The sequence below is a fragment of the Pelodiscus sinensis genome, chromosome 4 (genome assembly GCF_049634645.1).
Source record: "Pelodiscus sinensis isolate JC-2024 chromosome 4, ASM4963464v1, whole genome shotgun sequence".
NCBI classification, from domain to species: Eukaryota; Metazoa; Chordata; order Testudines; family Trionychidae; genus Pelodiscus; species Pelodiscus sinensis.
The window spans coordinates 124716166-124744020 of record NC_134714.1 but is presented as its reverse complement, the minus strand read 5'-3'; the positions used below and the strand labels follow the sequence as shown (position 1 = coordinate 124744020).

General features: G+C 51.0%; 1 protein-coding gene across 1 annotated transcript; it reads left to right on the top strand.

Annotated features, from left to right (window-relative positions):
* Window positions 1–825: 825 nt before the first annotated feature.
* On the top strand, window positions 826–27374 carry LOC102459271 (bestrophin-1). Its single transcript, XM_006111739.3, has 10 exons — window positions 826–994; window positions 6933–7092; window positions 11268–11362; window positions 11499–11732; window positions 18992–19146; window positions 19766–19843; window positions 22394–22546; window positions 23604–23684; window positions 25466–25617; window positions 26077–27374. The coding sequence occupies exons 2-10, from the start codon at window positions 6941–6943 to the stop codon at window positions 27278–27280; spliced, it is 2304 nt and encodes a 767-aa protein (XP_006111801.2). The 5' UTR covers window positions 826–994; window positions 6933–6940; the 3' UTR covers window positions 27281–27374.
* The last annotated feature ends 481 nt before the right edge of the window (window positions 27375–27855 follow it).

Here is a 27855-nt window from a genome sequence, read left to right as displayed (position 1 = left end):
AGGATGGGAACAAGTCAAGAGCAGGGCAGACAAAGAGGGCTGAGGGTGGATTCTGAAGATGGCAGAGATTCCCAGATTCTGTAGGAGGCTGCTGGAGAGTAGCCAGAGGAGAGAGGAAGAGCCTGAGGGGAATCAGACATTCGGAGGGAGGGGTTAAAGGTGGGCACATGGTCAGAGACAGTGGCAAGTCTCTGGGCAGGGATGGGAAGAGGCTTTGAGAGGAGTGCAGATGGTGGAGGAGCATCCATGTAGGCTGGAAGGGCAGGAGTCAGTCGGGGAGAGAATGGCTGTGCAGTAGGGAAAGCCCCTTGGCCCTGGACTTTCCCCCATGGTGCTGAGCAGTGCAGGAGCGGAGGAATCACAGGCCCGATGAAAGGCTGGGGTTGGTGGGGCAGACAGAGCACTAGATGGGGGGCACCCGTACATCTCTCTGGCCACAGGTGCAAAGCTTCCTGCCCTCTCACATCCAAGTTTGAGCTGGGCCATGGGAGGGTCATGTAGGTCATGAGGGAAAGGCCTTTTATGGCATTTGTGGAAAATTCCAGCCCCTCTTAATCCCCGGGGCTCCTGTGAGACCGTGACATACAGGAAGGAACCAAACAGGAAAGAATTAGAGGAAAATGCCTCTCTTCTTGTGGCCACCACGGCTGTGCCAGGAGTTAGCAGCATCCGCCAAGCAGTCAGCCCTGTCTCCCTCCTCCCCCAGCTGCCTCTGTAAACACACGGGGCTTACTCCGAAGATTAGAAGGGAACGGCGCAAAAGACAAGAGTCTCTTTTGTAATGGGAGCGGGATTAAAGAATCAAGTGACCGGCTGCAGCTCCCAAGTGGGTTCCAGGCTCCTTAGAGCACCCAGTCTCTGTCAGGTTCAATCCCCCATGAGCCGGGAGGGGCAGTGGAAGGAGGGGGGTCACGTGTGCCGACAAAGGACCCAGCAAAGACACATGCAGAACCAAACTTCCCAAGTCTTCGGTGCAGTCAGGAAGCCTGTGTCGGTAAGTACCCAGGGGCTTTATCACATGGGTGGAGAAATTCCTCCAGGGACTGCTGGTGTGATCTATCTACGGTATTGTACCATGCACATCCCCAGGCTGTATTAGCATTTGTCTTTCTGCTGGAGGCACTCAACGGGGTCTGCTGGTCTGAGGGCTGTGAGAGCTGGTAAATGTCCATCCGCGTCCGGCTATGACGGTTATTCCAAACGGCGTGACCAGTTCAGTGAGTAGACAGGCAGTGGCTGTGTAGATGCTGGGAGCACAGCCCTTGCTGATACAGAATGCCGGGCCGGCGAGTAGCTGCTGTGCAGACTCAGTGTGCATGATTTGCAATGATTGGAGTTTTTAAAATCTCTTTCTGCTTGTCTATCCCAGATCCCAACACGGATCTTGCACTGTCATCCCCCACCCCAAATGGCAGAAAAAGCTGCCTGTCCAGTCCCATTCTGCAATATTTCCACTCCCATGGGCAGGGAAACTACCGTCACCATTCAGAGTAAAAGAAAAAAAAAAACCACCATGGGAAACAGTCCATGCCCTGTGCCTGCAGCAGAGGAATTAGATGGAGGTGGGAAACAGCCATTATTTACATAGAGAAGAGCTTAAGTTTTCCATGTTTGGTAAAAATTTATCCTGCATTTGAGTTATGTAAGGAAGAGTCTCCCTGGGCGCTTTGAGACATGAAGGGAGCGTCTGCTAGACACACCACCCAGCCAGCTCTGGGTAATAGGTCCCTGAGATAGCTATGTGAGTGTGTGTGTGCATAGCCACTGTGTGGGCAGGCTGTGGAACAGTTAAAGCTGCCACCAGCCTTCTCAGTCCTCGAAACGCATCTGAAAAGATACGTGTGCAATGGGCATTGCCAGAGGTGTTATCGATGTGGCGGACAAAGGTCCCAGCTGTGCAGGTTTGTGGTGTAACGGTGTGGGCTGAGACTCAGCTAATTGTCACTGACAACACAACTCAAAATAGGCTGGCACAGCAGTTGCATCAGGAAGAGCCATAACACTGCATGTGTGTGTGTTCCTTCCTGGGACGTAGGGTCTCCGAGCTGGTCTTTGAGATGGTCAGCAAGGCATATTTCCCACCAGATTCCCAGGTCCACTCCCCAGAAGGAGGGCTGGTTGCATGTTTTCAAGGTCATCTGCAGGTTGAGTGCATCAACAGGGAGTGTGCTTCAAAAATGTGTGTGTGTGTGTGTGCGCGCGCGTGTGCGCGCACAAGCGCTGAACCTAATTTGGGGTAACACATTCACAAGTAGACAAAAGTTAGCAGCTTTAAATATGGATAAATCTTCATGAACTTGAAAAAAGAATCCCCATCTACATTTCTCACTGTGTAACTTGGATTAATCTGTCCAATTGATGCCTGCAGGGCTTGAATTGCTATTTCATTGCGTCAGTTTTACGGTGGGGTGACTCTTACTATTAATTATTAGTGCTATTATCATTATCGTGCACTCAAGGTTGTGTTAGAAACCTAATCGCAATGTCATTAACAGACACAGTGCTACTGGAGGGGCTGATTTCATAGTCTGAACACATTTTTCTCCCTCCACATGATTCATGAAGAAATATTATGATTTAATAATATGGTTGGAGAGGTACTACTTGAATGGCTTGCCTTCCAACCCTGGGCATGCTCTGTCTCCCCACACTCGAGTATGGGCTCAGGGGATGCTGTACTGTCTTTCAAAATTGGGACAGATCCATCCACCCAGCAGCATTAGGGCGGTTCTGTTTAGGGGCAAGCACGGTCACTAGCTACTGCTTGGCAAATACTGCAGAACGTTCTCCCTGTGCCTTTATTTGGATCTGTGAAAGCCAGTGTTCTTGTAACTTGTGTCTTCATTTTCCAGGAACATTCTGGGAACAAGCTTCCTGGGCAGGCAAGGTTGCAAAAAGAGCCAGTTCTTAGTAACTAGTAGAAAAGATTCACGGGAAGCAACATTTGGATTCACCAACCTGGATCTTCATAATACACTTCTGATCCTAGGAGTTAGGTTTATCCAATCAGGGAACAGAAACTATACACACAGGATCTAGGTCTTGTACAACCAACCCACCTGGCTTGCCCTTTGGCTGTGTCTACATTGCACCCCTTTTCCAGAAAAGGGATGCAAATGAGACAAGTTGGAATTGCAAATGCAGCGGGGATTTAAATTTTCCCTGCTCCATTTGCATGAACATGGCTGCCGCTTTTTCCGGCTCGGGGCTTTGCCGGAAAAAAGCGCCAGTCTAGACGGGGATCTTTCGGAAAATAAAGCCTTTTCCGAAAGATCCCTTATTCCTCTTAAAATCAGGAATAAGGGATCTTCCGGAAAAGGCTTTATTTTCCGAAAGATCCCTGTCTAGACTGGCACTTTTTTCCAGCAAAGCCCCGAGCCGGGAAAAAACTGCAGCCATGTTCATGCAAATGGAGCGGGGAAAATTTAAATCCCCGCTGCATTTGCAATTCCGACTTGTCTCATCTGCATCCCTTTTCCGGAAAAGGGGTCCAGTGTAGACACAGCCTTTGTGTATTATTTAGTCCTAATGAGTTGAGACTACTTCTAGATAACAGTTCAGTGAATACTTTGCATAGCAAATAAACATTAAAACAGAGGTGAGGAACCTCAGGCCCCCCCGAGCCTCCGACTTGCCTGGATCAGGCTCCCAAGGCTCATGATTCCCCCCAGCACTGAGGAGACCATGCTGATGCCTCCCACTGCCCCACCTTGGGGCTGGAGCACCCAAAATCTACTAAACTGGGCCCCCCTAGGTTCTGGTGTGAGAGGGGAATGTGGGGAGTGTTTTTCTCCTTCTCAGTCAGGGGCCATGTCAGTGAGGGTTTTGCATTTTTCCACCCTTTTCACTTGTATGTGGCCCCTGGCGCATTTTTCTGTGGGTCAGCAGCCCTTGAGCCAAAAAAGGTCCCCGCCCACCCCTGCATTAGAACATTGTTAGCTGCTCACAAGCAATTCATGGTCAGAAAAAAGAACGGAGTGTTTGCTGTAAACGATTCACCCCTCTCTCTACTGTGCTGCAGGAGTCACCCCGAGGGGGTGTTGGGGCATGTTATTGCACAAGGTGCTGTCTCTTACCCTCAGCATGGTGTCAGGGTATATGCCCCCTTCCAAGCCTGGCAAGAAGAGAACAGATGCTGCTGTGCCATTACCACGCCTTCAGCGCCTAGACACGTGCGGGGGGGGGGGAGGGGATGTGCCCTTTTCTCCCCGTCTGATAATTGGTTTCATTGTCATGGGTCCTTAATTCCCCAGCGGCCTGAGGCAAAGCCCACTGAAGTCAAGGGGACTCCTTCCTCGGTCACCTTAGTGTTGGTGAAAGCTGTCTGGGCAGCAGGGACCAGTCTAGGGCCTGATCCAGAGCCCTTTGAAGTCAATGGACTAAGGCCTATGCATTGGCTGCCAGCAAGGAGTCAATTCTCTGCTTTGGAATGTACTCCAGAGATGACTTGACCTCAAAACCTCCCCCAGCAGAAATGCAGAGTGAAATGTCAAATAAAATAAACACCGGAAAGCCGTAAACTGTGATACTGACAAAGTGCAAGGAAAGGCAATCCATCAAAGGAGCGGTCCCCTCCACCCACACAGTCTGAGGAGAATTCAGCCGCAGGAAGATTTCCATTTCCTCCACCCTTCACATGTTCTCCTTGGACAAGTTGTCCTGGCGGAGGAGGAGGAGAATTCCTCAGAGCTGTGAATGGAGCAGGATGGACAAGAACATGTGGACGACTTTTTCCTTCCACACCCCAGCCACCACCGCCACCGCCATCTCCACACACACCCACACTCACTTAAGCTCATCAAAGAGCTGCAATTTAAGCCAGAGCTTTCATGTGTGGGTGAGCGTACTTCTGAGGATCAGCACGCTTTGCTGTGCTCTGATCTGTCTAAACTATCCCCACTTAGCCCTGGATACATGCCCAAGCCTGGTTTAAAATATGTCTTAACATGCTCCCACCCTCCCCTTCTATATCCTGACTCTACCTTTACCCTTCTAACCCTGCTTCCCCATTTTTTCTTTCTTTCTTTCTTTCTTTCTTTCTTTCTTTCTTTCTTTCTTTCTTTCTTTCTTTCTTTCTTTCTTTCTTTCTTTCTTTCTTTCTTTCTTCCTTTCTCTCTCTCTCTCTCTCTCTCTCTCTCTTTCTCCACGGCTACGTCAACACTGGCATGATTTTCCAGAAATGCCTTTAACGGAAAAGTTTTCCGTTAAAAGCATTTTCGGAAAATCGCATCTAGATTGGCAGGATGCTTTTCCGCAAAAGCACTTTTTGCGGAAAAGCGTCCGTGGCCAATCTAGACGCGCTTTTCTGCAAAAAAGTCCCAATCGCCATTTTCAACAAATCTCTGCTGTCTACACTGGCCCTTTTGCACAAAAGTTTTTCGGAAAAAGACTTGCCCGAACGGGAGCAGCATAGTATTTCCGCAAAAGCACTGACAATCTTACATGAGATCGTCAGTGCTTTTGCGGAAATTCAAGCAGCCAGTGTAGACAGCTGGCAAGTTTTTCCACAAAAGCAGATGATTTTGCGGAAAAACTTGCCAGTCTAGACACAGCCCACCAGTACCAACGGTCCCAGGGGCCATACACCACTTCTCTGGAGTCTTTTTTCAGACCTTCCCCCCTCCAACCTCATTTGCCAATCACCCATGCTCTCGGTCTGTGTCCAGTCTCCGCTGGAGCACCAGGCGTGACTCTTGCTCTCCATTCCTGCCTTCAGATACTTTCAGCTGGTTCTGCCACCTACCCAAGGGGAACCACAGAGCTCAAGGAATAGGTAAGGAGCCTTTTGCTACTAGGCCACACTATATACCTAAGCCAGGTGAGTTAGCAGCTGAATATTGATACCACTGAGTGGTAGGGCCACCCACCAATCCTAACACAAAATGGCCTTCACAGTGCTTTGTCTTGGGAGGGAGGGAGGAAGGGAGGGAGGAAGGAAGGAAAGTGTAAAGCTGGCCAATCCTTCCCCTGCATCCCTGCAGCGGATTGGATTGTCCTGGTAACTGTCTCTGTTACTCCCTGCAAAGAGACTTGGACCCACCATCAGCTTCCCGCACAGCACAGGACCCTGTCAAGCTTCTTCCTTGCAACCAGGTTTCCTCTGTTGTAGAAGGCAGCGGGTTAGGTGGCTGGCTATTAGGGTTGCCTGGTGTCCGGTTTTGAACCAGACAGTCCAGTATTTGAGCTTTCTATTCGGGAAACAAATTGAGAAAATATAAGTGAGAAAATAGAAATGTCCGGTATTTTCTAAATAAGGTGTAATGTGGATTGTGATGTCATGTCAAGTGTGTCTGGTATTTTTGTTGAAACCATCTGGCAACCCTACTGGCTATGGATCTGTGTTACAAGACCAGTCTGGCCCTGGATTTCTGCAATGGATCCTTTGAAGAGTCCTTAGGGGAAAAAACTATGAAAAACGTGGGGCGTTTTTGCACAAAGATTCATTTTTCCTGAGAGGGCAAATCCACAAATGCTGCAGACACCCAGACATGGAGGTGATGGGCCTGGCACAAACACCTAGCTAGATAATGGTAAATCCCAGAAAACAGAGCTCTCACCTTTTGCATTAAATGCTTGGGCTTAGTGTCAACCTCGGTCATTAGAAATTCAGCTGCCCACCTCCACCCCGCTCATTGGCCGGCCTCTCTGCTTCTCGATGTTGTGTTAGCCTTTGAGAAACAGGCCTTGCCCTGAGTCTCTGCATTGGGTTTCTGTGCCTCCCTGATGGGGTCTTTGGTGTGGCTCCAGGGCGGGAGGAGCCTGCGCATAGTTGGGATGGACTCCTAGACGTGCTGTTTCTGGAGCGTGTCCCTGCACTCCGCAGCAATCCCTCACCAGCTCAGTCCCTGGCTCTCCCCCGCTGGCCCGCCTCCCTCTCCCCCTTCGCAGGTCCTTCTGATGGCCGCAGGGTCTCCATGTTCTGTTTCGCACAGGCTCTGTGATGACCGTGACATACACAAATCGAGTAGCTGATGCTCGCCTGGGCACCTTCTCGCAGCTGCTGCTCCGATGGAAAGGGAGCATCTACAAACTCCTCTACTGCGAGTTCTTCATCTTCATCACCTTCTACTTCAGCATCAGCCTCACTTACCGGTAAGCTTCCTCTTTCCTCCGCGCCCCAGGAGAGCCAGCCAGACTCTGCCCGCTGTTCCCACGGGTGCGGGGGCAGCGCGGGTGAGGGGGCAATGCTATCGGGGGGGGGAGGAACGGGGCGAGGAGTGTCCTGGCCTTGAGAAGGAGCAGCATCAGTGAAGGTGCATCATAGACATTCCACTTCCCAAGACCTGCTCCCTGGATCGGGTGAAAAGTGAAGAGAAGGAAGCTTCTTCCCCACCATGGGCAGCGGGTATCCTAGGAAACAGAAAGCACTGCCTTCCCAAACGGGCCCCGCCTATGCCCTGCCCTGTGCCATGCTCTCTGGAGCTCCGGGGCAAGGAGAGGCTGGGGGTGCTACACTGGGGCAAGGAGGGGACAAGGGCCAGCAGCCATATTGGAGGGGCAGCGGCCAGCAGCCACCTTGGGGAGGCAGGGCAGGAGTCAGCAGGCCACAGTGTGGGGGTGGGAGTAGGGGGCAGGAGGGGGCAGGGGTCAGCAGGCCACAGTGGGGGAGACGCATGGGCTCTGGGGGGGGGGGTAGGAGGACTTGCCTCCCTAAGCCCTGGGATCACCCACCCACCCACCATGTTCCCCACTGCTCCAACAGAGGTTACTAGCTGAAAGCTTTTCCTTACTGGCATCTCCTGGGTCACTAGTGAAATACACCCAGGCCGGGGAGACCCTCCTCCTTGGAAGAAGCATGGGGTCTCCTTGGAGGGAAAGTAGGTCATGTCTGATGCACACGGCTATGAGTTACTCACAGGGAGTTTTAGGGCCAGGTCACAGGCAAGAAAACATTCCTGGCTTGTGATCTGTCCCTGCTTTGTACTGTGAACACCCCTGACTAAAGAAGAGGAGCTGCAGGGGCTCTGGGGAATGGGCTCCCACTGCTGCCGCTTCTGGGGAGGGGTGTGAGGCCCAGGGACCCACCGCTGCTGCTCACTGGATCACTGCTCCTGGGTCCAGCTGCTTGGGGCCACCCAAGCAGCAGCTGATTCCGCCAGCCCTGGGATTGCCCCAGCAGCCTTGGGGCCAGCCGCTGCAGAAGTCACAGAGTTCTCGGAAAACGAGGAAATCCATGACCGCTGTCAAAGACATCCTTAATGACGGATCCCCGTCCTTCCAGGAGAGCAGCGTGTGGTTAAACCAATGCAGGTCAGCTGGCTGCGCGCACACAGGAACTACCCCCAGGAGAATGGTTTCTCTGGACTTAGGTTGTAGACGTACCGGGGATAGCCCCTGAAGGGTGCTTTCGGGATGCGATCCCCGAGATGGCACAGCCTGGCACGTCCTCTGGTGTCACTTATGGACCCCACACAATGGCTGGGGCTGGGTGGTGGTGGATTCTGGTCGGCTGGGGGGGAAGATCGTGTGTTCTGTGACTCCTCTGTGTCTTTGGGTGCGCCTACACTGCACCCTAAACTCAAAATAAGATACGCAATTTGTCCTATGCAAATTGAGTATCTTATTTCCATTTTTTTTCAAAATAGGCTATTTCAAAATGTAGCCTGTCTACATGGTGCCAAATGTCAAAATAATGCGCTATTTCCAGTCATCCCTTAACCCTCGCACAATGAGATTTACAGGGATGGCAAAATAACGTGTCCATTATTTCGAAAAATATTTTGAAATAACGGGTATGTTCCTTGGATGCAGGGTAGCTATTTTGAAATACCTCCAGCATCCCGAAATAGCCGTGTTGTGTAGATGTACCCCTAGAGCAGGGCTACTCAACTTTGGAAGCCCCATGGGCCAAAAGGATACTCACAGCATATGCCAAAGGCCACAACTTAGTGTGGTTGCATATACATGCAAATATATATGCAAATATATGCAAATAGGTTCTTTCACACTGATGGGCATGAATACAAAGATTAAGGCAAAACTACACAACACGCAGGCCCCAAGTCAGTGCTGATGATATTAATAAAATGCAATATTTACCCATATGACAGCACTTTTCATGAGCAATGACAGTCTAGGAATTTAACTACTAAAATGCATCTCAACAGAAGGCCATTATATTGACTCCTTTTTTTGTTTTGGCTCTCACTCACAGGCCGCATGTGGAGCCCAGTGTAAACCCAAACCGCACCACGGGCCACAAACAAATGGGTCATGGGCCATATGCAGCCCACGGGCCACGTGATGAGTAGCCCTGCCCTAGAAGGAAAATCACTCGGCTGGAAAATCACCCGGCTGGTGTCTAGGTCCTGTTGAGGCTGAGGCGGGACAGCAGCCCTGCATAAAGGCAGACATGGCCCCTTCCCAGTTTGCTGCTGTTTGAGGAAGACCAACAGGCATCAGGGCAGAGATTACAATGGCTGTAAATTCACGGTGGTGCCAAATCCAGCTCCGTGTTGCCTTTCTGGCATTGCACATTTCTGTACTGGTCACTGTGCCTCTCTTGGCTGGGACAGGGTGTATTGCCCACTGAGCAAGAGAGCAGGTGGCAGGCCTGGCTTTCGATAGTCAGGCCTAGAGGCTACAGCATGGGTCAGTTAGGGATGTGAATGGGTAACTGGTTAAGAGGTTAACTGGTAAGCATCATCCTTAACAGGTGATGCTTACTGGGTGATGATTAACCGGTACCTAGGAGCAGCCCAGCCTCCTGCATGGGGCCAGCAGAACCCTGCCCCTCCTTACTCCCTTCCAGGCTGGAGCAGCTCCCCTACCGCAGGCCCCTTGCTGACTCAGGGCCAGCCTACCACATTTTGGCATCTGAGGCAGGGAGCTTAAATGACGCCCCCTCTCTTGGGCCAAAACTTTGAAAGGTCTCAATTCTGCCTTCTTCCTGTTCTACTCTTCTCATGGTACCGCTCTGCTACCGACCCCAATAAAGGAGAACGAACAACTTAAAATGCCTCGTTCAAAAAGTGCGAACTACTGGCGCCCCCCCACAGTCTGGCACCTGAGACAGCTGCCTCAGTTCACCTCATGGTAAGGCCTGCCCTGCGCTGACCCCTCTTTAACCAGTGAACTGGTTAAATATAGGCTACGTCTACACTGGCATGACTTTCCGGAAATGCTTTTAACGGAAAAGTTTTCCGTTAAAAGCATTTTTGGAAAAGTACATCTATATTGGTAGGATGCTTTTCCGCAAAAGCACTTTTTGCGGAAGAGCGTCCATGGCCAATCTAGACACGGTTTTCCACAAAAAAGCCCCGATCGCCATTTTCGCAATCGGGGCTTTTTTGCGGAAAACAAATCTGAGCTGTCTACACTGGCCTTTTTCCGGAACAGTTTTCCGGAAAAAGACTTTTGCCCGAACGGGAGCAGCATAGTTTTTCCGGAAAAGCACTGATGATTTTACATGAGATCGTCAGTGCTTTTCCAGAAATTCAAGCGGCCAGTGTAGACACCTGGCAAGTTTTTCCGGAAAAGCGACTGATTTTCCGGAGTAACTTGCCAGTGTAGACACAGCCATAGTGTTTAACCAATTAAAGGGGATTTTACTCTTCTAGTCACAGGGTAAGTATGGTCCTGGAATAAAGATCTGGGGACAGGCTGGGGTCAAAACCAGAATCAGTGTCCATAGACAAGCCAGAGTGCAGACGCAGGCCAAGGCTGGAAGGCAAGTGGTCAGAGTGCAGGGACAAGGGCAGCTGATACCAAAGCCAGAGTCCAGATGCGCTAGAGGTCAAAGCCAGCTATTCAGAGTCTAACAGTTGGGGGTGGGGGTCAGACGTAGTGGCGAGGCTGGAGTGAGGCTGCTACAGGGCAGAGACAGGGCAGGGATAGGTGTGGGGGGTGCAGCTGGAGTGTGGTGCATTGTGAGGCTTGGGAGCATGGGGCCATCTGAGGCAGGTTCTGCCTGGTGATAGGTTCTACCGTGAGCCTGAGGACTGACTGGCTCCCTTCAGTGCCTCCGCCCTCAGCCTCAGCATGGCTGTGGGTTTGCCTCACTGCCGGTGTCTCCTGAGTTGGCCACTGGGTCATTTCCTGTAGCTCAGACATCTCCTAGAAGGGAGGGCCAGGCATTTTATGGGACGTGGCCCCTGGGAAGGACAGAGGGGAGCTCCCTGAAAGGACACGTCTCCTGCGTTGACAAGCCAGGTGATCCCCATGGACCATCCATCTCCTCGGTCCAAGAGCAGAGGGGCTTTGTTCAAGGACTCCCCCCACACCCAGGCTGGGAAGAATGAGACTGTGCCTTTGTGCTTCCTTTGCAGGCTGATGCTAAATGCCAGCCAGAGGCTGATGTTTGAGAAGCTGGCTCTGTATTGCAACAACTATGCGGAGCTGATCCCAGTCTCCTTCGTGCTGGGTAAGGTGTGTGGGGCTGGGGAATGGGATGGTGCCATTGGGATGCCCTTGGAGAGGCAGCTAGCCCCTCCTCTCCCACAGATCCTGCCATGTCGGACAACTATCCACATGGGCTCACGTGGCCAATTCCACTGTAGGTTTCTACGTGGCCCTGGTGGTATCTCGCTGGTGGGGGCAGTACGAGAGCATCCCGTGGCCCGACCGCATCATGAACCTGGTCTCCAGTAACGTGGACGGGCAGGACGAGTACGGGCGCCTCTTGCGACGCACCCTGATGCGCTACAGCAACCTTTGCAGCGTGCTGATCCTCCGCTCCGTCAGCACCGCCGTCTACAAGCGCTTCCCCACCACCGAGCACATCGTGAGGGCAGGTGGGTGCCTCGCTGTCATTCGTGCGGTCACTACAGTCCTCGGGGGGGGGGAGGGGTTTGGCTGGGTTGAGGTGGGAAAAAAACAGTGGCAGGACTGCATGACACCGAAATTCCCCCTGGAATCCTCCTGCCTCCAGGAACAATCCATGAAACCCAAACGAATCCACCTGTTCCGAACAAGATGTTCAAGGACCAGGCAAAGAGCATTCTGGGCACAATCTTGTAAGGTGCTGATTGACTGCTGGAGGTGATGAGCACCTTCCTCGGGGATTTCTGGGGAACTGAGGGCCTCCGGCACACCCCAAAATTGCTCAGATTTGAGCCCTATGTCATTAGCCCCCTCGCAATCTCTACTGAGGAGAGACTACATCTTTGAGAAAGACCTGGTCCTAGCAAGTCATGTCTCCTGCTGAGCTTCAAAATAGCATCCCCCCTCACACACACACACACACACACATGGCGTTATGTTCTTGCGGGGCTGATCCTGTGGCCTTTGCAGAGTTCGCCAGAAAGCCGAAGTTGCGGGCTCTAGTTTGCGACTGTAGGGCCCCTGTGGAGAACAGGGTTCTTGCTCCCTTTGAAGTCAGTAGCCAAACTCGCACTAGTCTGCATGGTCTCCTAGCCACACTGTGTTATTGTACTGCACTCATGAGCTGAGCAATTCCGGGGTGTGCTGGGTGTCCTCAGTTCCCCAGAAATCCCAGAGGAAGGGGCTCAGAACCTCCAGCGGTCACTGAGCACCGTACAAGATTGTGCCCGGAATGCACACCACCAGAGGGCCAGCTGCCTCCTCTGCACTATGTGAGCCTTCAGCAGGAGCCTAAAGCCGTTGTCGCGAGAATCACAGGTCCGATGATGCATTCCCAAGGGGGGAAGGACAGAACCAGGTGGACAGTTTTAGCAGATAAAGGATATTTATTTATGACAGTGGTGAATTTATAGTATTTATTCGAAGATTTTTAATAGACCATGTTAATAGTGAATTTACAGTATTTATTATATTTATTCTATGATTTCTAGTTAAACGTGTGAGAAATATAAGGATGGAAATGGCAAGGGGAATAGTCTCTATTCTAACAATATCCAGCTACACTAATTAAATAAGAGTGATAACTACAAACTCTATGTACTACCCAAAACAACTACAACACTAAGCTTATACAACAAAGAAAATCAAATCATACATACCAACTTACACAGCACACGGAACATTTCAAAGATATCAGTTCGGTTGCGAAGGCCTTGGTTATGCCGAGAGTCGGGGGAGGTGGCTGGTCGGTTGATCAGGCTGGCAGCGCTTTGAAGTTTACGGGAAGGCACACGCACGGTGGTACGTGTGTTGCGAAGACCTCCTAGAGCGAACTGTGCGATGGGTATTTATCCCCAAATCTGCACATCGCTTTCCCGTGCTTGCATATTACTATATATGGCCCAATGGTCACTAAGTGGGGGGTCTGTGTCCCAGGGGTTGGGCCGAAACTCTGCAGGTTTCATGCGACCAGGTAAGCCCCGCAATTCTCACGCCAAGGTGACGGGTGGGAGAGTCTGAGGCTATTTCCCCCTTTTCACACCTTCCCTTTTTCTAAAGGCAATGGTATGCAGGAAGGGTGCGGCCGGTTTCTCCCAAGGAGTACTGCAGCCCACTATAGCAAGAGCGGTCTGGCCAAACTTTTTTACTAGGGGAGCAGTTTCTTTTCTCTAACAGCCATGTCTTCACTATGTGGGAGATTGGGTAAATCTTCCGGAGTTTGATTTAGCAGGTCTAGTAAAGACTTGCTAAATCGAACCCAGAGGGTGTCCCCCCCCCCCCATCAGCACCAGTACTCCTGCTCCTTGAGAGGGGTAAGGAAAGCTGATGAGATGTTTACTCTTAAGGACCTCCTGCTGTGGAGATGGCATGGAAACTCGAATTAAGCTACGTCGACTCTAGCTACGTGGAGTTGCATATCTTAATTCGACCTTCCCCCACAGAGTAGACCTGGCTTAAGTGGCGGGACTTGGATGGGCCTCCTGCAGTAGGCTGGATTTTGCCCATGATTAGTAATTGCTGTGCATGATCAGGCACTGTAAGTCATGCTGGGGGGGGAGGGCAGGTTGAGTGTTGACAATGTGGAGTGTTGGAGGAGGACAGAGGAAGTGCACAGTAAGGCTACGTCTGGACTACAAGCCTCTTTTGAAAGAGAGCTTCTAGACTGCAACCACTTCTTTTGAAAAAGCAAGCCACTTTCTTGAGAGAGAGCACCCAAGCAGTCTGGATGCTCTCTTTTGAAAAAGCCCTGTTCGCATTTAAGAACGCCTTCTTTTGAAATAGCACTTTTGAAAAAGGATGTTCTTCCTCGTAAAACGAGGTTTACCGTGGTAAAAAAAAACACTGCGTTCTTTCGATTTAATTTAGAAAGAACGCGGCAGCAGTCTAGACGCAGGGGAAGTTTTTTCGAAAAAATACCACTTTTTTCAGAAAAACCCTGGGCTGTGTCTAGACTGGCCAGTTTTTCCACAAAATCAGCCGCTTTTCCGGAAAAACTTGCCAGCTGTCTACATTGGCCGCTTGAATTTCCGCAAAAGCACTGACTTATGTAAGATTGTCAGTGTTCTTGGGGAAATACTATGCTGCTCCCGTTCGGGCAAAAGTCCTTTTGTGCAAAACTTTTGTGCAAAAGGGCCAGTGTAGACAGCTCAGATTTGTTTTCCGCAAAAAAGCCCCGATCGCGAAAATGGCGACCGGGCCTTTTTTGCAGAAAAGCGCGTCTAGATTGGCACGTTTCCTCAGATCAGATAGTGGAAGAAAATAGTCACAACCATATATACCAAAGGATACAATTAAAAAAATGAACACATATGAAAAGGACAAATCACATTTCAGAACAGGAGGGGGATGCGGGGTGGGGGGGAAGGAAGGAAGGTAAGTGTCTGTGAATTGATGATATTAGAGGTGGGGAGAGTGGGATGTCTGTGAGCTAATGGTATTAGAGGTGATAATTGGGGAAGCTATCCGCAATTATCACCTCTAATACCATTAGCTCATAGACATCCCACTCTCCCCACCTCTAATATCATCAATTCACAGACACTTACCTTCCTTCCTTACCCCCCCCCCTGCATCCCCCTCCTGTTCTGAAATGTGATTTGTCCTTTTCATATGTGTTCATTTTTTTAATTGTATCCTTTGGTATATATGGTTGTGACTATTTTCTTCCACTATTTGATCTGAGGAAGTGGGTCTGGCCCACGAAAGCTCATCATCTAATAAACCATCTTGTAAGTCTTTAAAGTGCTACATTGTCCTGCATTTTGCTTCAGCTACCCCAGACTAACACGGCTACATTTCTATCACTAGATTGGCACGGACGCTTTTCCGCAAAAAGTGCTTTTGCGGAAAAGCATCCATGCCAATCTAGACACGATTTTTCCAAAAATGCTTTTAACGGAAAACTTTTCTGTTAAAAGCGTTTCCGGAAAATCATGCCAGTCTAGACGTAGCCCTGTAGTCTAGACACACCTTTAATTAAATCGAAAGAACGCGGTGGTTTTTTTTTTGACCACAGTAAACCTCATTTTATGAGGAGTAATGCCTTTTTTCGAAAGTGCTCTTTCGAAAAAAGGCATTATTGAATGCAAACAGGGCTTTTTCAAAAGAGAGCATCCAAACTGCCAGGGTGCTCTCTTTCGAAAAAGCGGCTTGCTTTTTTGAAAGTACTGGTTGTAGTCTAGATGCTCTTTTTCGAAAGTATCTTTCGAAAAAGCCTCTTTTGAAAGAGGCTTGCAGTCTAGGGCTGCGTCTAGACTGGCATGATTTTCCGGAAATGCTTTTAACGGAAAAGCTTTTGCAGAAAAGAGCGTTTAGATTGGCATGGATGCTTTTGTGCAAAAGCACTTTTTGCGGAAAAGCGTCCGTGCCAATCTAGACACGGTTTTGCGCAAGAAAGCCCCGATCGCCATTTTTGCCATCGGGGATTTTTTGCGCAAAACAGTTTTTAGCTGTCTACACTGGCCCTCTTGCGCAAAAACATTTCCGGAAAAGGGCTTTTGCCCGAACGGGAACGTCAAAGCATTTGCGCAAGAATTACTGATTTCAGACAGTAGAACGTCAGTGCTTTTGCGCAAAATCAAGTGGCCAGTGTAGACAGCTGGCAAGTTTTTGCGAAAAGCGGAAAAACTTGCCAGTCTAGACGCAGCCCTATAGATGTAGAGAATAACACAGATGAACGGAAGGGACAGACAGAAGTTATGGCAGATGGGTTCTTCCCCTGTGTCTCGGCCTATAGCGCCCTCTGCTGGCAATGAGAGTCATTGCTTTTCATTCAACAACTTTTTCACCTGGCTTTCCCTGGATTTGTGGAAGATCATCTGTCTTTGTCAGTCTGAACATCAGCACCTTGAACATCACCTTGAACAGCACCTTGAACTTCAGACATAGGGCAATTCACAGCCAGAAGCATTCTGACAGCAGCTGAGACATGGGTAACCCCAGACAGCAGGGATATGATCATAGATTTCATCTCCTTAAAGGCCATTGATTGATATTGATTTAGACCAGTGCAACTTCTTTGCACTGAGATGCCCTGCTGATGACAATTTACCACGTGACCTCAGGAGGGGAGCGCAATTGGCTTGAGCTCGCCTGAGCCCCACCAGCCAGGGCTGATGAACTCAGACTTTGGCTTTGGTCCTGCGTCCAGCAAATTGAACACCATGTCCAGTGACCCCATTAAAACAGAGTCGTGACCCACTTTGGGGTCCCAACCCAGCATTTGAGAACCACTGATCTAGACCAGATAGGACTCGTGGTCCGAGGTGTGTTCAGAGCAGCAGTTTGGAAGCCAGCAATTTGCTTGCGTTAGCTCTCATATTGGCAGTGTGACTTTGCACAAACCACAAGTGTGCCGTGCCTCAGTTTCCTCATCTACGTTTCTCCCTATTTCCCCAAAGGGATGAGAACAGTCCTTATCAGGAGTGTTGCGCAAGTTCTTTAGCTGTGTGGGCTGTGCTCAGTGTTGTGACGAGGGAGCGACGCGGGTGGGACAGCTGTTACTCCTCTTAGCAAGACATGGCATGGGCCAGAGCAAATGCATCACCCATTTGTCCCCTACAGGTTTCTATTAAAATCTCTGCTTATAAAGTTACAGGGAGCCCCAGCACTGAAATCAAGGGGTGGGGATGCCAGGGTTCAGGGTCTGGATAGTCTGTGAGTGCCCTGAGACCCAGACGGGCTTCCCTGGGGACACGGGGTAACTGCAGTCTGCTCCAGAGGGCTTTGTAATTACTTGGCATCGACCCTACAGAGCTTCCTCCTCTGTTCTAAACACCTCAGCTGCGTCTAGACTGGCAAGTTTTTCCACAAAAGCAGATGCTTTTGTGGAAAAACTTGCTAGCTGTCTACACTGGCTGCTTGAATTTCCGCAAGAACACTGACTTCCTACTGTCTGAAATCAGTGCTTCTTGCGGAAATACAAAGCTTTTGTGCAAAAAGGCCAGTGTAGACAGCTCAGATTTGTTTTGCGCAAAAAAGCCCCAATCGTGAAAATGGCGATTGAGGCTTTTTTGCGCAAAAGCACGTCTAGATTGGCACGGATGCTTTTCTGCAAAAAGTGCTTTTGTGAAAAAGTGTCCGTGCCAATCTAGACGCTCTTTTCCGCAAATGCTTTTAATGGAAAACTTTTCCGTTAAAAGCATTTGCAGAAAATCATGCCAGTCTAGACGTAGCCCTCCTGTGCACCTGGTTTCTACAGATACTGGAAATACCCTGGGTCCCGTTCCATCAATACTCTGCCCTATTGGATAATTATTCTGGAAGTAACCAGCCCTTCTAAGGTCATTGCCTCCAAATGCCCTGCCTCGGTATGGCACTGCCCCACAGATCTCCTGCCCCTGAGAATACTCCAGCCTGCGTAACTACTTAGGCCACTCAAAGTTATGCCTGGACTGACTTGGCCAAAGGCCAGGGGCCCAGAAAGAGATAAGAGATTTCTCCCTGCTCCACTCTGGTCCCGCACTGGTCACTATCCACTCAGGCCCAGGGATCTGAGCAAGGTAAGTGTTTTGGATCAGATGCACAAGGGAGGTGGGAGCAGGAATGAGCCTATTTCTGTCGGCCAGACGGTGGGAGCCTGTCCTACAATCCCTGACTAATGTTCTACACTAAGGGGCTGTGTCTACACTGGCATGAATTTCCGGAAATGCTTAAAACAGAATAGTTTTCGTTATAAGTATTTCCGGAAAAAGAGCGTCTACATTGGCAGGCTGCTTTTCCGGAAAAGCCCTTTTTCCGGAAAAGCATCTGTGGCCAATGTAGACGCGCTTTTCTGGAAAAGAGCCCCGATCGTCATTTTCGCAATCGGGGCTTTTTTCCGGAAAAAAATACTGGGCTGTCTACACTGGCCCTTTTCCGGAACAGTGTTCCGGAATAAGGACTTATGCCCGAGCAGGACCAGCGTAGCTTTTCTGGAATAGCGGCTGATTTTGTACAGTAGAGCGTCGTTGCTTTTCCGGAAATTCAAGGGCCAGTGTAGACAGCTCGCAGCTTATTCCGGAGAAGCGGCTGATTTTCCAGAATAAGTGGCCCAGTGTAGACACAGCCAGGCTGTGTCTAGACTGTATCCCTTTTCCGGCATAAGGGATCTTTCGGAAAAGGCTTTATTTTCCGAAAGATCCGCATCTAGACTGGCCCTTTTTTCCGGCAAAGCTCGAGCCGGAAAAAAGTGGCAGCCATGTTTATGCAAATGAAGCGGGGGGATTTAAATCCCTGCTTCATTTGCAATTGCGATGTGTCTAATTTGCATCCCTTTTACGGAAAAGGAATGCAGTCTAGACACAGCCTAAGAGAACCCAGGACGAGCAACGCTGACCCCTAGCCCGGGAGCCGGGGAATGCAGCCAGTGGGAGGCGGCCTGGCAGGGAAGAGCCGAGCTGCAGGGCAATACTTAGTGAAAGGCAAAATCCCCAGCCCATCAGCTCTCCTGCCAGACTCTGCTGTCGGGCTCTGCACCTGGATTCTCTTTCGCTCTCACCTTGGTCCAAAGTAGACCTGATGATTGGAGGGGGGACAGGCACACGCGCTTCCACAAGAGACTGGGCCACCAGCCTGTGAGCGGAAGAATGTCCCTGCCACCATGGGACCTTCTGATGTGAGGATGGATTTGTTTGTGTCCACTCCCAGCTCCCCATTCGCAGGGGCCTGCAGGTTTTTCACGTCTAAGCCTGGAAAGGAGAGGCGAGGGCTCTCTCTAGTCTTCCTCCCACATTGCCTTTTGTCCATGTAGGCCTCATGACCCCAGAGGAGCACAAGAAGTTTGAGAGCCTGAACTCTCCCCACAACAAGTTCTGGATCCCCTGCGTGTGGTTCTCAAACCTGGCTGTGAAGGCGCGGAACGAGGGCAGGATCCGGGACAGCGTGCTGCTCCAGGGCATCCTGAACGTGAGTTCGTGGGCAGCCGCAGGGCATGCTGGGAACCAACCCGCCCTGCCCGCCTCATTGGGACTTGCTGCCGGTTCCCAGCCCAGGGAGTAGGCAGGGTGAGGGGAGGCTTAGGTGCTGCCCCAGTCACATCCCTGCAGCGGGAAACACACCCGCTCATAGCGATCACCCAGTGGAGGGGTGAAAATGAGACAGTCGTCCAAGGCGCCAGGGGGTTCACTTGCGCAGCAACTGTGGGAGACGGCCCAGGATGCTAGACAAGGACTGTGGCTCTTCTCTCACATGGCTTGGCAATGCCGTCAGCTCCAGGGGGGTGACTCTCCGTTTGCACCTGTGTGAGAAGAGAACTAGGCCTGGAATCCCCTCCTGACGCCACTTGAACAAGGGATAAGCCTGATCCTGCCGGTGGTGGAGAGGGAAGGGCAATATCTGCCAATGGGCAAAGCCTAGGAGTGACTGCCTTGCCCTACCTGGCAATTGTGCCCTGCCGGGTGTTAAAGTCCCTGTGGTGGAGCAGTCGGGGGGTGGGGAAAGGGGGAGAAGAATGGGAGGGAGGAGGGAGTGGTAGCTTTTTTGTGGAGGGGAGCCATTCCTTTTTCTCTGTTCTTGCCCCCTCCAGGAACTAAACACCTTGCGGAGCCAGTGCGGGAGACTGTATGGGTATGACTGGATCAGCATCCCGCTGGTCTACACCCAGGTGAGTGCAGGAGGCCTTCTGCAGCCACTACCCACGCAATGGCCTCTGCAAGGAGAATTGCGGCCACTGGCGAGAGTAGGTGCTGGGAAACAGGCAAGGCTCTTTCATACATGTGGGTCTCCCCATGGACCCCCAGAAATACCCCATGGGCACCCATGGACCCCCCCAATTCACACCCTATGGGCATAACGTCCCCACGCAGCCATACACCTGAATTAACTCTACCCCCCACGCCCCAAAGCCTGCTCCTCCGCCTGTAAGTGCATCAGCTTCTCTCCACTCAGCACTGCTGGTGCCTTAGCCCCAAGGTCCCTGCACTAGAGGCGCTGGGGAGCGCCGCTCAGCTCTGAGTGGGAGGCGCCCTCTTGGCTCTGTGTGTGCACAGAAAGCCGTTTATCTGCGTGAGACACAAGGCGCTCTGACGGTCAATAGCGCTCTGGCTGCTGCCCCAGGATAGACAGCTTGGCACCAGCCCCCTCTTTGTCTCATACAATGCAGCTGCTCAGGCACTGCTCCCTCCCACCAATGTGGTCTGCTGTGAAAGAGGAACAGCGCCTGTTCCAGATGGCTGCAAAGGTTAGCGTGGGATTGAGCGAGTGCCCGGTGCAGAGCAGATCCTCCTGCGCACCAGGATCAAAGGCAGGAGAATGTCAAGGCCACAGCTAGTCCCAGTGGTGTCTCACAGGCGCTCGGTCACTACGGGAGGCCACAGGATGTTTTCCTGGAGTGCATAGGTTAGAGCTTCACCGCCTCTGCCCACACCCTCCTGCGCTACCCCCGTTGGCTCTGCACAGCATTCAGCCCTTCGGGGTGACTAGACATTCCTAGGCAACAGGAAACTGTAGCGCTGAAGCCATGTCCCAGAGCGCAGAGTGGGGGATCCAGTTAGTAATGGGACAGGGACCGGGGTTCATTAGCTGTGGAGCCAGGGCCAGACAGCGGGGCAGGAGCAGCCTGCTGAGACTGACCTGCCTGGGTGAGTAGAGGCCAAGCACTCAAGGAAGAAGCATCTGTCTATGCAGGAACCTTCATCTTGAGAATGGAAACACAACGGTTTCTGCTTCCAGCCACCTGCCATGGGAGTTCTGGCTGAACCAGCCCCCTGACCACCCCACGCAGGGTCAGCCATACATGTCCCCATGGGCCAGGGGGGTTTCCAGAGCAGTGCTGCCAACTCACAAGTCTCGCCGTCGTGGGTGGTGCAAGGAAAGTCCCAGCTGCTGGAATTAGGAGCTTGCCGGAGACGCTCAGCTTTCCTTTAAAATCAGTTTCCAGCCCCCACGGGTACAGAGACAGTGTGCTCCGCGTGCAGCCCGGCAGCTGAGAGACCAGAAGGCAAATTCAAAAGCCAGTCAAAAACCAAACTCTGACTGTTTAATTCAATCCCATTATTTCTGGGAGCCTGATTCCTGACTTGTAAATGTTTGGGGTTGGCACCATGACAGGTGCCCCGCTGGGAATTGTAGCAAACGCCGGCAGTGGATTCATGCTTGGATTCTTTCCACTGAGAGCAGTGCAAGAAGCAGTGGGCAAAGAGACCCATTGCGCTGGTCGGTGCTTTGTCATCCAGGGGGTGGTCTCTCTGCAGCGGGAGCGGGCCTGGCATGATGCCCCCCACCCCATGGCAGTGTTTTGTCAGCCCGGCGAGACATCGAGCACTCACTGAGGGACGTTTTTCTGGGGGCGAGAGAGGGAGAATGGATTGCACTTCCCAGCACTACTGCTGACTTGCTGTGCAGCCGCCTTGTGCTTTAATTTCCTCGTCAGCCCTTGTGGGGCATTGCTGCCCAGTGCCCCTGAAAACATATGCTTTGCTGGTGTCCGGCAGAGGGGCAACGAGTTGTCAGTGCTGTCCCTGGGGCTAGCTGTTCTCTTAGCCACAGGCAGTAGGGATTGGGGGGGTGGTTAACTTCAGCACCCCCCAGGTTTGGGGCATCCTGGCCCCACATCCCTGCTACCTGGGTCTTGGCAGCTGACCCTGCCCTTTGAGGCCCTGGATGCTGGGCCCATTGCTGATCAGGGGCATTGCTGTTCGAGCTTCTGTTTGCCCATGAATCCTAGGTTCCACGTGCCAGGGAGCTGCCAGCTCGGTGCTTATGGGCTCCTCTGCTGGGCCCCACATGTGGGGTCCCTCCTGGTTGCCAGCCCCAACTCTAGGGGGCAGCGAGGTGCACAGGCAGGGGGGGAGAAGGAGGATGCAGCTCAGCATCTCCACTCCAAAAACTGGTCCAGAGCCATTGTTTCCCCAGGGTTTGTTAGTCATTGAGACACCAGCACAGCCATGCAATGTAAAGTTAGTGCTGGGGGCAGGTGCATTTAAAAACGGCTACTGCAGAAAGACACCTTCCTGCTGAAGTGTGGGGGAGGGGGATTAGGGCAGTGCTCACCCAGAGAAGCTGCCAGCTTTGCCTTTTTAAACCCCATCTTTGAAGGCCACAGAAGGAAGCAGCCCTGCCAAGCTCCTCCTATGGTAGTCTGGCTAGGCCAGGGGGAAAAGCAAGCTAGGAACCTGAGAGCTATTTCTGACCGCACACCCCTGCCCTTCCCCAGGTGGTCACGGTGGCTGTGTACAGCTTCTTCCTGGCCTGTCTCATCGGCCGGCAGTTCCTGGACCCAGAAAAGAGGTATCCTGGCCACGAGTTGGATCTCTTTGTGCCCGTCTTCACTCTCCTGCAGTTCTTCTTCTATGCTGGCTGGTTAAAGGTGGGTCCAAGGAAACATGCCGTGGCCCTCGGGAGCCTCCCTTCCCCAACATGGAACGGATTCCAGACTCAGGCAGGAGTTCCTAAGATGACCCTGGGGAACATCTCATTGTTAGAGTGATCCGGGCGCTGCACCTCCATGGTCCACGTTCAAGTCCCCATGCTTAGCCTGCTCTGTCTAGCCCAGCAGAGGCTGAGGGTGCTTCCAGGGTCTTCCCTATCTCTGAATGCTCCACCTTGCAGGAGATCTGGGTTCACATCCTAAGCCCAGGCTCGTACCAGCTGTGCCCTGGGGCAGAGGGTTTCATTGGGCCTGCAGAGAATTGCTCTATGGTCTTTCCTGTGGTTGAATCTAGAGTTGCAGTGACAGGCTGATGGGAGAGCTCTGGCTTCCTCCTTCCCAACGACAGGACTTCTAGGCTGTGTCTACACTACACCTCTTTTCTGGAAAAGGGATGCAGATGAGACAAGTTGGAATTGCAAATGCAGCGGGGATTTACATTTTCCCCGCTGCATTTGCATGAACATGGCTGCCGTTTTTTTCCGGCTCAGGGCTTTGCCGGAAAAAAGCGCCAGTCTAGACAGGGATCTTTCGGAAAATAAAGCCTTTTCCGAAAGATCCATTATTCCTGATTTTAAGAGGAATAAGGGACCTTTCGGAAAAGGCTTTATTTTCCAAAAGATCCCCGTCTATACTGGTGCTTTTTTCCAGCAAAGCCCCAAGCCGGAAAAAAGCGGCAGCCATGTTCATGCAAATGCAGTGGGGAAAATGTAAATCCCCGCTGCGTTTGCAATTCCAACTTGTCTAATCTGCATCCCTTTTCCGGAAAAGGGGTGCAGTGTAGACACAGCCCTATAGTGTAGCACACTAAACAGCAAACATACAGCGTCGCTCACTGTCCCAGAAGCCATGTGGTGGCTCATCTTCCCTTTTTAACCCCCTTACTGCAATGGGAAACGCAACTGAAATGTGCTTTCTGGGGCACTGCGAGGCCCACTGGCCTGGCAGGTCACTCTCTTGAGGAGGGGGGTTTGAACCATGTGCTTTCAATGCACAGGTGGCGGAACAGCTCATCAACCCATTTGGAGAGGACGATGATGATTTTGAAACCAATTGGCTCATTGACAGGAATCTGCAGGTAAAGATGGGACCTGATCCCACATGGCACAGCCATCAACAACGAGAGCTATGATGGGGCAGCACCCTGGGGCTCAAGAGATGCTTGGCTCCAGGTCTCCAAACACTAGGCGAGAGGTCAGGGGCGTGCTCACTTGGCACCTCTTCCCCATTATCCACAGTTCCTTCTTGGTGCTGCAGGCAGCATAACCTTAGAGAGGGGCCCTGAGTCTGGGGGGGTGGCAAAGGGGTCTGAGTAAGGGGAAGGAGAAAAGGACTTTCTGCATGAGGAAGCCCAGCTCCTTGGTCCCTCGGTAGCTGAGAAACCAGCCCACATTGGAAGATGGTGGGACAAGATCTGTCCCTGCAGGGCCACACCATTCCAGGGAGCATGTGACTGTTGGCATATGCCGCTCCGGTTGCATGATGGCTGGTGTACATGTGTGAGGGGCTATGTCCCTGCGTGCAACATCCAGTGTCATTTTCTAGCCAGGCCATGTGGCCTGTGCTCATGTTTAAGACTTTGTGATATCTCACTGGTCTCCCACTTGTCCATGGTGCTATGCCGTTCCTACCCCTTTTCAAAGCCATCACCTCCTTCTCCCATCAACGGCCTTGTATCTTTTCCACACTGCTTCTTGTGCCTAGAAGAGCTTCTCTCCCACTGGGGTTCAGCCAAAAAAATTCTCCCCCCTAAAGCTCAGAGCTGTGTACACCAAACCATGCCCCTGATCTCAGCCTCCTGCTCTTTCCCCTTGGTTCCAATTTAAACAATATTGCATACATGAAGAATAACCTTGGTACCTTATTTCAGAGAGGTAGCTATGTTTCAGCAAAAACAGAGGCCAGTAGCACTTTAACAAATGTATTAGGGTATAAGATTTCGTGAGCTACAACTCACTTCCTCAGATGCTGAAGAGGAAAAAAGCGGAGGTAGAGATGGGAGTTTGACATCTGTGCTAATTAATTCCGAGTGGATATGGCTCATCTTCAACAATGGTGTGAAGGTGAGAGTACCTGACTGCAAAATTATCCCTTGTAATGTGAGAACCACTCCTTGGCTGTGTCTACACTGGGCCACTTATTCCGGAAAAGCAGCCGCTTTTCTGGAATAACTTGCCAGCTGTCTACACTGGCCACTTGCTTTTCCGGAAAAGCAATGACAATCTACTGTAAAATTGTCAGTGTTTTTCCGGAAAAACTATGCTGCTCCCATTCGGGCAAAAGTCCTTTTCCGGAAAAACTGTTCCGGAAAAGGGCCAGTGTAGACAGCACAGTAGTCTTTTCCGCAAAAAAGCCCCAATCGCAAAAATGACGATCGGGGCTTTTTTCCGGAAAAGCGCGTCTACATTGGCCACGGACCCTTTTCCGGAAAAGCATCCTGCCAATGTAGACGCGCTTTTTCCGGAAATACTTATAACGGAAAACTGTTCCGTTTTAAGCATTTCCGGAAAAGGGTGCCAGTGTAGACATACCCTAAATAGACACAAGGGCTATCAAATTTGCAAATGAATTCCAGATCAGCAGTCTCTCTCTGCAGTCTGTTTTTAAAGTTTGGAGGTTTTTTTGCCTGAGACTGGCAATTTGCAAATGCAAAAATGTGTGTGCAGGGAGGTTAACTTGTTCATATATCAAACTCAGCTGGTTATTCATTGAGCGCTTTCCTGTTGCATCCCTTCCCCATTCCTAGGCCTAGGGTGACTGCAAATTCTTTTGGAGAAGAGAGTTTGTTCTCTTAAATGCAAGTCCTACACCATGCAGAATTATTTTACCTTGAATCTGATGCTCCTGTCATCCCCTCAGGTCTCCCTTCTAGCTGTGGATGACATGCATCAGGACTTACCCCTCATGGAGAAGGACCTGTATTGGAATGAGTCCTACCCCCAGCCACCCTACACAGCAGCCACCGCTGATTATAAGCGGACATCCTTTCTTGGCTCAACCTTTGACATTAGGTGAGTGAAACTAAAGGCTGTAAGATTAATCATCCCCTTTCTTGCCATGCAAAATTATCAGTGGAGGCCAGATTTACACTCAGACCAGAGCCACGTGTCACACAATCTGTGGATCTTACACATGTGCTTCTGGAGGGCAGCAGTTCTTCCCGCACCATAAATATCCACTCTCTGGAGTTGTGTTTCTCAAATCCTCTTTCGCATGTGAAATCATGGTAAGAGACAGTGGCTTCATAGCCCAGATGTGTGCCTGATACTGCAATATAGAGGAAGACATGAGGGATGGTTTATTGCAGCACTTGCCCTGTACCACAACTCTCTCCCTTGATCTTCACTGATCACAACTCAGTATTTAAGTAGAAGGCAAACGCCCACTCTCCGAGGTGCTTTTCCACACTCAGGAGGAAAATTCCTTCCAGAGTGTCACTGTACCTGACAGCCTGTTTTGCCTCTCCCCAGCATGCAGAAAGAAGAGATGGAATTCCAGCCGCTGGAACAAATTAAAGAGAACGAGGAGGCAAACCACTCTACACCGCTGCTGGGACATCTGGGCCGCCTGTTGGGGGTCCAGTCACCTAGTTTCTCCAGATCATCCTCCCGGCTGAACCTGCCACGCCGCAGGAATGACCCTTTGTCTCCCTTTCCTCAGTACTTGTACCAGGATGTGGGGAAACCTGGAAGCCCCTGCAGCACCAGTCAGCAAAGGGGGGATTCCTCCCATCCAGGCTCCAGCTCACAGGAGCAATGGGACAATGAAAACAGAAAATTGAGAGAGTTTGATGCCTTCATATCAACCCCTTTCTATGAGAGACCTGGCTTTTATAGCGCTCCACAGACACCAATCAGCTCCATCCCTATGAACTTCCCATCTAAACGCCAAGGACGCAAAAAGCCCCCTGCTCTTGCCAGCATCATGGCCTGTTCCACTTCAGCGAGAGACAACTTTGTCAGCTTGTCACCTTCCAGGGTTAGTGATGTGGACAAGAGCCAGAGCTCCCTAAAGGAAACTTTTGTTTGGCCAGGAGAACAAGACAAAGCCCCTGACTCCCTGGTGCTGACAGTAGAGGAAGGAGAGAAAAACACTTTGGACAATAAAACAAATGAGGTTGCCCCTGTTAGAAGCCCAGGGATTCAATCAATAGGATTGGGAAGCCCCAAGTTTCCCTTCCTAGCAGAGTCCCCAGATCATGAAAAACAGGGCAGCTTCAAGAGCTTGAAGAGTCTGAAAAGCCGACAACCCTGGCTAACACTGGAGAACATGACACCCGCTGCCACCCCAAACTCAGATAACCCAAGCAACTTTCATACCCCCAACATGAGAACTCCTGGCAGCAGTGGGCCCCTCTTCTTCTCATTCACCCCTGTGACATCCCCACTGCTTGAGAGGTCACACTCCAGGAATCCAGATACTGTTCCCAGTCCAAGCTCAGACCATGCAAGCAGGGCCCCAGCCCAGACTTCCATAGAGACTTCTGGGACTGGGAGAGAGACAGGAAGTGGCCATGCTAGTGCTCATCACATTGAGGAGCAGAAGAGAGCAGACAGTCCTTCACCTAATGACTCCGGTATCTCCTTGGCAGAGGGTGACTATGTGGGGCTGATGGAGGTGATCATGGAAACCAGTGAGACTGTGTCTGATGAAGGGAAAAGGGAAAGTGGATAGATACAACTAAATGAAGAGACCAGTTGGTTCCTTCCAACTGCTGAGATACCAGGCCTATCGATAATACTGTAGTGTCTTTACAATGGTCATTGGTGCTCACTGTGCATAAAGCTTCTACAAAGAGGCAATGCTACTATATCAACCATACACTGCCACGGGGGAGAAGTGCAGTACCTGATGGATGATGCAATGGACCTGGTGCTGACTGGACAAATTCACAGCACTTCAGTGACACACCATTTCAGAATACCAATATAACTAATGCAAAAAGATTTTACAGAATTCATAAAATTCTTTATTAGTGGCAAGCAGGAGACAGGAGCAACAGGACACCAGCCTTTTAGTACCTGGGGTACAGAAACAGATTAAATCAGAAGTCTGTTTCTTAAATATGCCTGGAAGGTTGACCCACGTGGTAACCACACTACCACTCAGCTTTATGAATGTTTGCCTCAAGAGACCCCATAACAAGTGCAGGGGATACATGTAAACATTAGAAATGTGAAGTTTGGGGAGGGACAATTAGGATAGCCAGATATCCAGAGGAAGGAACTGGAATAAACAGCAGGCAGCTG